The 14392-nt window shown below is 34.1% G+C and overlaps 1 protein-coding gene across 1 annotated transcript in view; it reads left to right on the top strand.

The window, feature by feature from the left end:
- CD6 (CD6 molecule) overlaps positions 1-14392 on the top strand; it is a 69692-nt gene that overhangs the window by 16026 nt on the left and 39274 nt on the right. Inside the window, exon 2 of the mRNA XM_070745146.1 lies at positions 13053-13127. Coding sequence (XP_070601247.1) covers positions 13053-13127 — 75 coding nt within the window. The remainder of the gene's footprint in view (positions 1-13052; positions 13128-14392) is intronic.

Below are 14392 nucleotides of genomic sequence, written 5' to 3'. Positions count from 1 at the left end.
GTGGGCGAACATGTATGCAAACAACATACATTTGTGAAAACAGTGTGCACGCATGAAATCGTACTCTCTCCCTGCTGCTACCGCCTCCGCCAGTCCACCCAGCCAGAAAGGTTGGGGGAAAGGATAGAAACCAACCATGCGAAAAAAATAGACACAAAGACTTTTTCATTTATCAGTTTAATTAGTTGTTTTCTAAGTAACTGTTAATATAAAGTAAGTTACTGTAAACTTATTAAATGCAATACGTAGTGTTTTTTAGTCTGGAGGAAAGATTACAGAGAAACTGTTTAATGTACTAAGGTGGTAATTTGCTTTAGATCAGAAAATGTTTAATTAGTTTTTAAATATCTGTTAATATAAGCTTTTATAATTATAAGATTAAATGCAACAAAGAGCACATGGTATGGTTAGGTCTAAAAAATGTAAAAGAGATGAAAGATTACAAAGAAACTGTACTTAGCATACTAATGTATCAGGAAAGACTGAATGAACTCAATCTGTATAGTCTGGAAGACAGAAGGAAAAGGGGGGACATGATCGAAACATTTAAATATGTTAAAGGGTTAAATAGGGTTCAGGAGGGAAGTGTTTTTAACAGGAAAGTGAACACAAGAACAAGGGGACACAATCTGAAGTTAGTTGGGGGAAAGATCAAAGGCAACATGAGAAAATATTATTTTACTGAAAGAGTAGTAGATCCTTGGAACAAACTTCCAGCAGACGTGGTTGGGAAATCCACAGTAACTGAATTTAAACATGCCTGGGATAAACATATATCCATCCTAAGATAAAATACAGGAAATAGTAAAAGGGCAGACTAGATGGACCAAGAGGTCTTTTTCTGCCGTCAGTCTTCTATGTTTCTATGTTTCTATGTTTCTAATGTGGTGATTTGCTTCAGATCAGTAAATTCAACATTTTTCCTCCTATATTATTATTTATGCAGTACTAAAAAGAAATGTTTTGCTAATTCGGAGAATGAAGTTGGGTTTATATCATGCCTTTACCTTAAAAAAAGGACAAGAGGCAGGAAAGTTTATTCCCGTGTAGCCTATACAAGAATCTGATCTATTATGGTCATGGCAAATTGGTGACAGATAAGTGTTGATGGACTTCAAGGGAGACTGGATTTAGGTACATTTGGGGAAAGGAAGCAATTCCCCTCTCCAATAGGGTTCGCAATTTGGGTGCCCTCCTAGATCCACAGCTGAGGCTAGAGCAACATCTCTCAGTTGTGGCTAGGGGGGCTTTCACACAAGCCTGACTTGTCTACCAGTTGCAGCCCTACCTTGACCAGGAGGCACTCCACACAGTCACTCATGCCCTCATCACCTCTTATCTTGACTATTGCAATGCGCTCTACATGGGGCTACCCTTGAAGAGCATTCAGAGACTTCAGCTGGTGCAAAATGCAGCGGTACATGCAATAACAGATGTACCAAAGTATGCCTGTATTACTCCAACTTTACGCAAGCTGCATTGGTTGCCAGTCAGTCTCCAAAAGCAATTCAAGGTGTTGGCTATTACCTTCAAAGCCCTAAATGGTTCAGGGCCAGACTATTTACGGGATTGCCTCTTCCTTCATACCTTGCTGTGGCCAGTAAGGACCCACAGAGTCGGCCTTCTTCAGATCCCATTGTTTTTATTGCATTGCTGATCTTATTGCTATATTTTTATCATTGGTGTATTTAAGATTATAGTTAACCGATCAGAGTCCTTTTTGGAGTGAGTGGCATATAAATACAAATAATAAATAAATAAGAGATATAAATTTAGGAGAGGTAGGATCTGATTATGTATTTGATCCAGTGAAGTGCTACCAAATTTTTTACTACCGTGGCTTATGCAGGACGCCCTACATTTTCTTTCAACATCTTTCAGTGCAAATTGGGTGCTCTGGGGTGGAGCTCCATTTTCGCTACCCCACTGCGTTCCCCCCCATCCAGGCAGTAGCCCACACCTGATTTTATCCTGTCCTCAGGCCCATCCCTTACAGAGCCTGTCCCAGACAGAAGGAGGTATCAAGCAGGGATCAGTCTGGAATTGCTATGTGAAAGAAGGCAAGATCCACCCTCTCTTGAATGTTATTGCACCTTATCTATTTTTTCACAGAGGTAAATTACCAGCCTGAAAAGATTGCAGTGAAATAGGCATTGAACCATAAAATAGCTAATTTATACTCTATACATGTGGATCTGGTTGTTTGTACCTGGCAGTTGGGCAGGGAGAGAGCTGGCTTTCAGGCCTAAGGCAGAACTAAAACTCTCAATCTTTTGAATTCTAAGTCAGCACCTCCAACACTAAACCAAATTGGTGGACTGTTAGTTATCTCCCAATCATACTGGACTGGAATAATGCAAGGAAGGCGACACAAAAAAAATTCCAAAAGAATTTTGTGGATGAGTTATACTTATTTTTAAAAAATGTGGAAAGCCACCACGCTATGAATTTCAACTGTCCAACTTAATTATGGAGAATGTTGAAACCTTCTTGAGTTTCATTTTATCCCTTCCCTAAATAGCAGATGACTTGACCTCTTCTTTTGAGTGAACTGACCTATTTCTATCTGGTTTGCAATGATCAGATTTGCTCTCACTTTCCCTGACAACATCAGAACTAATTTTCACAAAATCTACTTTTCACAATGCATGCATATTTACATACTCTGTAGAAATGCCATTCAGGTCATGTCAGTCATTTAAATTAATTTCAGATCATGCATATACTTAGTTTGAGTTCAGATGCTAACACTGCAAAAATTTCAGAATGATCTCCCAGTGGGACCTGCTTTGTTGTTAATAAAGAGCAGTAAGCATCTTGAATAATAAAGGAAGCGGAGAGGTTGGTATAGGAAAATAGAAGCTAAAGCCTGCCACGGTTTACCTGAAATAAGGGGGGAAAAAACCCTCCAATTGTTCCTCAAGGGCAGACTCTCCTTTAGGGCCAATAATAATCTCACTGCTAAACAGCGTACTTTGAATTTCCTCCTTGGCCTTCTCTTGGAATTTATTTTATTATTTATTTTATTTATTTTATTTATTTTATTTATTTTATTTATTTTATTTATTTTATTTATTTTATTTATTTTATTTATTTTATTTATTTTATTTATTTTATTTATTTTATTTATTTTATTTATTTTATTTATTTTATTTATTTTATTTATTTTATTTATTTTATTTATTTTATTTATTTTATTTATTTTATTTATTTTATTTATTTTATTTATTTTATTTATTTTATTTATTTTATTTATTTTATTTTATTTATTTTATTTAGTCCAATACACAATGAGGGTTTTAGTGGGTATATATCTATATACACATAGTAAAATACATGATGAAGGTTATAGAGGAGATACTCATAGTAAAATATATCTAAGAAATAATAGAAGAGAAGATATAGTAATAGAACATATCAATGAAAGAGTAGAAGAAGAGATATAGGAATAGAAGAAAGGTATAGGAGATATAGGAAAGCAATAGGACAGGGGATAGAAGGCACTCTAGTGCGCTTATGTACGCCCCTTACTGACCTCTTAGGAATCTGGATACGTCAACCGTAGATAATCTAAGGGCAAAGTGTTGGGGGTTTGGGGATGACACTATGGAGTCCGGTAATGAGTTCCACGCTTCGACAACTCGGTTACTGAAGTCATATTTTTTACAGTCAAGTTTGGAGCGGTTAATATTAAGTTTAAATCTGTTGTGTGCTCTTGTGTTGTTGTGGTTGAAGCTGAAGTAGTCGCCGACAGGCAGGATGTTGCAGCATATGATCTTGTGGGCAATACTTAGATCTTGTTTAAGGCGTCTTAGTTCCAAACTTAATGGAAGTGTGGGAAGCTAGCGAGGCTATAGATCAGTATGGAAAATAATAGTCCTTCCAAACATATAATATTTTTCCATCAATCTTATGGCCAGCATAAGATTTTCCACCAATCTTATGGCCAGCATATACAAATATGTATATACAGAATTACAAGAATATTCCACCTCTGGGAATGTCTCCAAAGTGCAACACTGAATGATGTACATTTAATCAACATAAACAGATACAATGTTCGTTTTACGGAGTGCCGTTTATAATGGGCTGAATGGAACCGGGGTATCAAATGGCAGAGACTACTAATATACTCTAAAAGTAATTTCATTAAGCTCTGCTTGATGCAGCTCTGATCATTAAATAGGCCTTACTGGGGCACTGTGTGGAGTCACACAGAAGGTCAGTTGATTAGGTCATTTTTTAAAAGATTACCCTCTGAGCTGTTTGCAGGAAAAAATGACCTAATAATGAACGTATTTATTCTGGAGTAATGCAGTATTTAATTATTATAGTACTCCCTGATAATAGATTGGCACTCAATTTTCAAAATATCTCTGGTTCTGAGCAGCAGGTAGAAACATAGAAGACTGACGGCAGAAAAAGACCTCATGATCCATCTAGTTTAGTTTAGTTTAGTTTATTTAGATTTGTATGCCGCCCCTCTCCGAAGACTCAGGGCGGCTAACAACAATAAAGAAAACAATAGTCTGCCCTTATATTATTTTTTGTATTTTATCTTAGGATGGTTCTATGTTTATCCCAGGCATGTTTAAATTCAGTTACTGTGGATTTACCAACCACGTCTGCTGGAAGTTTGTTCCAAGGATCTACTACTCTTTCAGTAAAATAATATTTTCTCACGTTACTTCTAATCTTTCCCCCAACTAACTTCAGATTGTGCCCTCTTGTTCTTGTGTTCACTTTCGTATTAAAAATACTTCCCTCCTGAACCTTATTTAGCCCTTTGACATATTTAAATGTTTCGATCATGTCCCCCCTTTTCCTTCTGTCCTCCTATACAGACTATACTATACAGATAAACTGGAATAAAAATCTGAAATAGAAAGTATTTAAAATAAATGTGAACTTCTATTGCAGTTTCATTTTCACACTGAGCACTATTTCATGTAAATTGATGATGATGATGATGATGATGATGATGATGATATCCATTCAGTTGTGTCTAACCCTTGGCAATTCTATGGGTCAGGTGTCTCCACATCTTCCTATCTTGCACTACTTCTTTGATTTGTCCTATGCTCTGGCTGGTGCCTGCTTTGATGGTGTTCAGCCAACATATTCTTTGACGACCTGGTTTTCTTTTACTGCTAACTCTTCCAAACATAATTGCTTTCTCCAGTGAATTCCCCTGTATTTCATGGCCAAAGTAAATGTGAGCAAAATTTGATTTTGCCTTCTAGTGATATGAATCAGAATTAAACTATTTTGGGTATGTGTGTGAGAGAGAGAGACAGAATTGTTACTATTTTATTTTTTTATTTTTTATTTTTTTTAAATTTTTTATTACAAATATATACACATTTACATACAATATATGTTTTATATTAATACAAGGCTAAATCAACGCGTAACAAATACACGAACAAACAAACATGACAAACAAACAAACAAAAATATTCTTTAAAAAAAGATCTAATTGCTTATTTAAGTACATTAATAACAATAACTATTCACTTAGCATATTTTATAATATTTGTACTTGTATTCCCTTCAGGAGGTAAGTTTTGAATGATTTTTGATTTTAAATTATTTTCTGGTGAAGCATGTTGTGTCCTCAGCGTATACCATTTTCTCTTGTAGGTTGTCACTGTTTTTTAAATCATTTAATTCTTTCTTATCCGCCTTCTTTTATTCATATTCAATTTCTTTAATGTCATACAGATCTTTTTTTATAAAAAGGTTTTTTGTATATATGTCTTTTGTATATTTTTTTTTTCTATGTAATGAAAAGGATATAAAGTATTGTTAATTTGATTTTTTCTTTTGAATTTTATTTCTTTTCTTAAACCAGTTATAAAGATGTATCCAGGTTTTATCGTGTTCGGAATCCTCTTTGTTTTTTAATTTAATTGTTAGTGCGTCAAATTCAGCACAGTCTAATATTTTTTTAATTATCAAATCGTCTTCAGGTGGTTCGGGTTGCTTCCAATTTTGAGCTATCGTTATTCTAATTGCTGTCAATATATGAATTAATAAGTAGTGTTTGTTTTTTTCAATTTTTTGATCTATAATTCCCAGGAGAAAGGCTTCAGGTTTTTTATTTATCTTCATTTGTAAGATCTCTTCTATCCAATTCTGCATTTTGTTCCAGAATTTTTTCATTTTTGAGCAGGTCCACCAAATGTGGTAATATGTCCCCATTTTTTTGCACCTCCAACATTTTGGGCTTGTTCCTTTATACATTTTGGCTAATGTTGCCGGTGGAAGGTGCCACCTATAATACATTTTGTATATGTTTTCCTTATAAGCTGTAGATTTTGTTAATTTATAGTTCTTGGTCCAAATTGATTCCCACTTATCTAAATTTATGCTATAACCAAAATTTTTGCCCCAACTATGTATACTATTTTTAACGATATGTTCCTCCATTTTATAGTGTAGCATATATTTATATATTTTGGAAATCATTTTTTTTTCTTGGCCTAAAATTATCTTATCTAATTCTATCTCTTTTATTTGTATTTCCTTCCTTTTCCCTTCTTGATATTTTGATTTAATTACGTTATACGCCCACCAGTCGATTTTGATTCCAATTTCTTCTAATTGTTCCCTAGTTTTTAATTCCCCATTTTTTTCTAATGTTTGATAATAATTTAACATTTTGTTTAGTTCTCTTGAGTTTGGATATATCGTCGCCTCTAAGCTTGAGTACCATTTGGGAGTTTGGTGATAGTACATTTTTTTGATTTTTTTCCAAGTTGTGTATAACGAGTTTCTTATTATATGTTGTTTGAAGTAACTATGTGTTTGTTCTTTATTTTCCCACAGGATAGCATGCCACCCTATTCTCATATCGTGTCCTTCCAGTATTAGAAGTCTCTTATTTTCCAATTTAAACCAATCTTTCAACCAATCCATAATTGCTGCAGTATAATATAATTCGAAATCTGGTAGTGCAAATCCTCCTTGTTTGATATTATCTTGTAGATATTGTATTCTAATTCTAGGTTTTTTTCCGGCCCAGACGAATTTTGTAATCATTCTATTTAGTTTTTGAAAAAAGTCTTTTCTTAATATAATTGGAATCGTCCTAAATAGATATAGAATCTTGGGTAAGATAGACATTTTTATTGTTGAGATTCTACCTATGAGCGAAATAGGCAATTTGTTCCATTTTTCTAATTTCTTTTTTATTTCTTTCATTAAAACCGTGTAATTATCTTCCTTTATTGTGATCGCTTTTGCTGTTAATTTTATTCCCAAATACTTAACTGTTTTTACTATTTGTAAGCCTAATCTGTCTTCTAATATTTTCTTCTCTGTATTTGTTAAATTTTTTGTCAGTATTTTGGTTTTTTGTTTATTAATTTTAAGTCCTGCTACTTTTCCGAATTCAGTAATCTCCTTTAATAAAACTTCCCCTGATTCAATTGGATCTTCTATATTGAATACTAGATCATCGGCAAATGCCTGAATTTTGTATTCTTGTCCTTTCAAATTTAATCCTTTAACATTTTTATTTAACCTTATCTGATTTAATAAGGTTTCTATGGCCAAAATAAATATTAATGGGGAAAGGGGGCATCCTTGCCGTACTCCCTTTTCTATTTTTATATTTTGCGTTAATTGGTCGTTTATTATAACTTTTGCCGATTGTGTAGAGTATATCGTCTTGATTGCTTTTATAAATTTTTTCTTTAAATTTCATTTTGGTCAGTTGTTTAATGAAGAAGTTCCAATTCAAATTATCGAATGCTTTTTCCGCATCTAAAAATATTAATGCCAAATTCTTTCCTGGGTTTACCTCATAGTATTCTAAAATATTTATAATGTTTCTCAAATTATTTTTTATATTTCTGTTTGGTAAAAAGCCGTTCTGGTCCGGATGTATGATTTCATTAATTATCCCTTTAAACCTTTCTGCTAATATTGTTGTAAAGATTTTGTAATCTGAGTTTAGTAATGCAATTGGTCTGTATTGTTTTATTAAATATCTTTGTTCCAAATCTTTTGGTATTAGTGTTATTAACCCTTCCTTCCAGGATTCAGGCATTGCTCCTTTGTCTAACACCTCGTTCAACATCTGTAGTAATAATTTTTTGACTGGTTCATATATTTCTTTGTAATATTCGGCTGGTATTCCATCTACTCCTGGGGTTTTGTTATTGTTTTGTTTTTTAATTGCTAGCTCTAATTCTGTCATAGTTATAGTTTTATCCATTCTATCAATGTTAGTCTCCGATATTTGGGGTAATTCAATCTCGTTCAAATATTGATCTATTTCTTCCTCTTTTATCTCATCATTCCTATATAGCTGTTCAAAATAGTTTTGTATTATCTTTTTTTTCTTCTATATCGATTTGTTTTTTTCCCTTTTCATCTTCCAATTGTTGGATATATTTCTTCTCTTTCTGTTTTTTAATTTTATAGGCAAGCCACCTTCCCGGTTTGTTTGCGTGTTCGAAGTAATTTTGTTTTACACTTTTGATTTTTTGGGCTATTTCTTCCTGTGCTATCAAGTTTATCTTATGTTTAATTACATCTCTTTTTTCTTTTAGTTCGATTTTTTTTGGATCTTTTATCCATTCGGCTTCTATTTGTTCTAATTCTTTTTGATTTTCTCTCATCTCCCTATTTTTATCCTTATTTTTTTTACTATTGTATGCAATGGTTATCCCCCTTATATAGGCTTTGGTTGTGTCCCATATGTTTTGTATGGTTGTGTCTTCATTCCAATTTTTTTCTAGAAAGATATCTAATTCTTTTTTTGAAAATTCTTTGTATTTATTTTCTTGTATAATTTTTGTATTCATTGTCCATCTATTTTTTTTGGTTTGGTTTCCTCTAATTATAATACTTACTGGGTTGTGGTCTGCCCAAAAGTTGGGTTCTATTTCTGCTGATATTATCTCTTGTTGTAATTCTATATTTGTCCATATCATGTCCAATCTGGACCATGAGTCATGTGGGTGTGAATAATAAGTATACTTACATTCATCTCTGTGTCTTTCCCTCCACGTGTCTTTTAGTTTAAATTCCTCTATAATATCTTTGAGTTTTTCTGGTATTGTTTTTTTCTTTTTACTCTTTTCTTTACCTTTATAGTCTTTGTCGTAATCTATTATTATATTGAAGTCCCCAATCACACAGATGTTTCCTTTTTCAATTTTTATTATTTTTTGGTACAACGTTTTATAAAAAGATTTTTGGTCTTTGTTGGGAGCATAAATCACAATTAAATTTGTTTTTTTTTTATTAATTTCAATTTCTGTTATAAGTATTCTACCCTCTTCATCACTGTCAATTACTTTTGGATTTAACCAGCTTTTAATATATAGTGCAATTCCCCTTTTTTTTTCGTTTGCAAGTGATGTGAATAGTTTCCCTAGTTTCGGGTGTTCCAATACTTTCTTATCCTTTTTCCTTACATGAACTTCCTGAAGGCATATTACGTCTAAATTTTGTTTTATTAATTTTGTAAATGTTTGTCCTCTTTTTTGAGGAGAGTTCATTCCGTTTATATTCACCGAAAATAATTTAATTTCCTTATTCATTCTTCGTCAACTATCTTGCCCTTTTGCTGCTTCTAAGCTCTCTGTAATTTTCTGTTTTCTCCCCTTTCCCCTTGCTTATCTTGTCTGTTCTCTCTTCCTCTATCTCTCCCTCCTCTTGGCTTGTTGTCTCCAGTTCTATGCTGCTTTCCCCTTCTTTTTTCAGGTGTTCTCGAATAAATTTATCTGCTTGTTCTAGTGTTTCTATATTTATTTTCTTCCCCTTCCACGTTAGCATCACCCCCTCTGGCACTAGCCATCTAAATTGTATCTCGTTTTTTATTAATTTGTTTGTGAAGTAGTGGTAATCCCTCCTTCGTTCCCTAATTCTTTTAGGTATTTGTTTTAACACAATTATGTCTTTCCCTTTGTACGTTAAGACCCCTCTGGTGTTCCTGTATATCTCGTCTCTCAGGGGTTTTTTTGTAAATCTAAGGTGGACCTCTCTGGGGAGTTGGTGGCGACGTGCGTAATTGGTTTGCACTCGGTATACCTCGTCTACGTGGTTAATTAGTTCACTATCATTTATTTTTAACTCTTCCGCAAAGAGTTCAACTACAGTCGCAAACAGGTTCTCCCCTTTTTCTTCGGGTATATTTTGTAGCCTGAGATAGAATGAGGCTTTTTCGAATTCTAATTGGGCAATGGCCCCTTCTAAATCTTTATTTACCCTCCTAAGGTCTTCTTCGTTTTTAGTTAATCTCAACTTGTTCGCTTCTGTTGTCTCTTCCACTTGTTGAATTTTAATTTCCTGTCTGTCTACTGCTTCCTTAACATCTTCTATTATACTGTTAAATTTGGCAAAGTTTTCATTTACTTCCTCAAATTTTTTTTGTGTCTCTTGGTGGTTTTTAATTATAGTTTCTTGGGTTTGATTAGCGGATTCCTGTTGTTTTATCATAAATTCTTGAATTTTGTCTAGGGAATTTTGTAAGCTTTGAAGCGAGGGTGCCTGATCCTTAATTTCTCCTGTAACTATATCGGAAGTTGAAGAGGATTTCTGCACAGCTGGTGATAGTAGGGTTAAATTACCCCTTCTCATTGACTTGGTTAAAGTCTGTTGAGTTGCCATTTGTAATAAGTTTTAACCTTCTAATAATTAAATCAATATCTAATCAATCTATTCTATATCTAATCAATTAGTCAAATTACTCTTTAACAATTAATTCAGTATATAACCAGTCGAACCAATCAATTTATACAACTTATTTTTCAAAAAAGAGAAAGGGTAGAATTAATGCTTTCAATTATTATCGGTGTTTCAATATTTAAACAGTATTTAATCTAACTTAGCTTATTCTTTTCAGACTTATGCTTGATATTCTAACTTATATCTTAATATTTAATATTTAATCCTTAATATCTAATATCTTAATATCTAATAATATCTAATACTTAATGCTATAGTATTTAATACTTAATACTTAATCAATATTCAATATACAATATATAATACACAGTTAATTAATTAATGGTTAAGAGATCAACAGTTGAGTAGTTAAGTAGTTAAATAATAGTTGAATAAATCCTTATAAATATTATATATGAACAATTTTTAAGAGTAGAGGTAGAGGTTTAAATAATAATAATATAGTTATAGCTTTGGCAAGTCCTTACATCAATTAATCACTTAATTAATTTGTTAGTTGATTGGTTAATTACATTTATTAGTATTATTAGTTAATAACAGCAATTACTTTGATTTCATCTAGTTAGATTTCATCTAATTGTATTCCTGTCCAGTCTAGTTTCTGTCCTTTATTTTCCTCTAATTTTATATATTGTCCAGTATACGTTTCTTGATCCTAATATTGGCTTTAGTCCAGACTATTGCAAAAGTAAGTGAATTTAGCAGTCCCACATTCAATATTCACAGTTTAGTAGATTGTAGCTTAGTGTCTGGTAGTTTAATTTCGCGTAAATTTCTAGTTTCCTATGGGAGGGTCTGCTGTGATGACGTTGAAAAAAAAAAAACCAGCCCAGTCAAGTTGATATCTGATTGAGTCAAATTCCTGTCTCTTTAAGGCTATACCTTCTTGTGTTTTATGGGATTTTAAGTCGTTGTGTAGTCCAAAGGCAAGCGCAAACCAGATAGACCAGATAGACCAAAAGAACCAGCTAAACAAAACGAAGGGGCGTAGATCTCCACGATGTTATCTTGCTGTTTCTGCTTCCTGCTTTCGTAGCTCTATGTTTCCGGAAGAGGGGGAGGCTTAAACACGTAAATGTAACGTCTCACACCGGGGGAGGTTTTTTTTCTTAAATCCCCGCTTTCGCTGCTCTTATTCCACCTGGTGTTCCTGGTATTCCAAATGTTCGTGAAATAAAATCATATCATCCCCCGGTTATATCCGTCTTTAGTTCTCGATTTTTAGTTCCTGATTTTTCAATCTATCTCCGTTCCGTCTCCGCCCCTCGACCCAGCTCTCCTGTCACACACCCGATTCTCCTGTCACCGCACGCTGTCTCTTGCTTCTCCTGTCGCTCAACCTTTTAATCGCCGCTTCTTTCAATTTGAGCTTTTCTATCTTTTATCGTCTTTCCCACAGTTGTTCTGGTACACAAGAAGTTTCCGAATTCAAAATATGTTATTTTAGGGTACTTGCTGAGGTTCACCGATCTCTTCTCACTTCCTCCTCGATGTTTACGGGGCGGCCATGTCTCAGGGCCAGCAAACGCTGGCTTCTTTTTTGCCCGGTCCTGGCGGTTCAAAAAAGCTTGTGCCGGTGTGAGCTAGCGACTCTCACATCGGGCACAGCATAACCACCTCTTACGACACCCTTCCCTCCAAGTTGGGTGTCTGATCTTATATTTAAAGGCAATAAAAGTCGTGCTGGGAGAGCAGCGGTTCACTCACCAGCTCCGCATCGACCAAGCCCCGCCCCGGAAGTCAGAATTGTTACTATTTTAATTGCTACCTTTTATACATTATAATGTTCTTTTGTAGTTTTTATTATTTATTTATTAAATCAATTTGCTGTCCACCTCACTTTGCAAATTGTCTCCATTGAATGTTTAATATTTGTGATTTATTTATTTAAAAAAATATTTAATATATTTATAGTTAATATGTGTACACGCCACACATTTCACAGACTTTGGATTTATAGTCAGAATGAATAATTCTTGTGAGTCCATTAAATTATTTTTGCAGAAACATAATTGCTAGCCTCTCAAATTTTTTATTCAGATTGAACACTAGAGAAATTGAAAGCTTTGATGCATATAAGACCAATTTAATCCATGTTGAACAAATAGTACCGCTAACTAGAAAAAGCCTTCAAAAACATTCCAACTATAAGATTAGATTTTAAAAAAAGAGTATTACTCAAAATGCACCAAATATAGTTTCGCAAATTTGAACAAGTTCTAAATTAGATACAGCAGCTTTCTTTCAGATTATTTATGGCTGTTCTATTGTTTTAGGTTAAGGATGCAAGTGTTTTTCTCTGGTGACATATTAGTGACATTTCATTTTAAATTCTGTTTTAATTTCAGTCCAAGCCAAGCCAAGCAAATCTCCTGCTCTCAGAAATACCAGCAGCAGCACCACCACAACAACTGCAAAACCAGGTAAAAACATGGGAAGGGAAACTATTTAGGAAGAACTGTTTTTAAACCTACGATATGTTTTGCTTTAAGAGGATGCTATAAATATAATTTACCTGGACTTCAGTAAAATATTTGATAAAGAGTAGACCGTGACCTACTACTAGATAAAATTGAAAAATGTGGGTTAGACAGCTACACCACCAGATGGATTTGAAACTGGCTGACAATTGCACTCAATGTATAATGCTCAATGAAACTGCACCTACATGGAGGGAAGTATGCAGTGGAGTATAACAAGGTTCTGTTTTAGGCCTTCAATATCTTCATTAATGACTTGGACAAAAGGATAGATGGGAAATTCATCAAATTTTCAGATGACACTGAACTGGCAGGAATAGACAACACCCCAGGAGATAGGCTCAAGATATGGAAGGATCTTGACAGACTTGATCATTGGGTGCTATTTAACAAAATGAAATTCAATGGTGAAAAATAATAAGGTTCTACATTTAGGTACACACACACACAACCCCCCCCCCCCCAATGCACAGGTACAGTATATGTGATACCTTGCTCAACAGTAGTAACTGTGAGAGGGATCTTGGAGTCCTAGAGGACAATTATTTAAATATGAGCCCGCAGTGTGCAGCAGCTCCCAAAAAAGCCAACACAATTCTAGGCTGCATTAACAGAGGGATAGAATCAAGATCACATGAAGTGTTAATACCACTTTACAATGTCTTGGTAAGGCCACACTTGGAATACTGCATTCAATTTTGGTCGCCACAATGTAAAAAGGATGTTGAGACTCTAGAAAGAGTGCAGAGAAGAGCAACAAAGATGATGAGGGAACTGAAGGCTAAAACATATGAAGAACAGTTGCAGGAAGTGGGTATATCTGGTTTAATGAAAAGAAGGACTAGGGGAGACATGGTAGCAGTGTTCCAATATCTCAGGGGTTGCCACAAAGAAGAGGGAGTAAAGCTATTCTCAAAAGCACCTGTGGGTAGAACAAGAAGCAATGGGTGGAAACTAAACAAGGAGAGAAGTAACTTAGAACTAAAGAGACATTTTCTGACAGTTAGAACAATTAATCTGTGGAAAGCTTGCCTCCAGAAGTTGTGAATGCTCCAACACTGGAAGTTTTTAAGAACATGTTGGATAACCATTTCTCTGAAATGGTGTACAGTTTCCTACCTAAGCAGGGGATTGGACTGGAAGACCTCCAAGGTCTTTCCCATCTCTGTTATTCTATTCTATTCTATTAGAGGACAAATATTACCTAG

This window comes from Erythrolamprus reginae, chromosome 1 (genome assembly GCF_031021105.1).
Source record: "Erythrolamprus reginae isolate rEryReg1 chromosome 1, rEryReg1.hap1, whole genome shotgun sequence".
NCBI lineage: Eukaryota > Metazoa > Chordata > Lepidosauria > Squamata > Dipsadidae > Erythrolamprus > Erythrolamprus reginae.
This window is presented reverse-complemented; position numbering and strand designations above follow the sequence as displayed.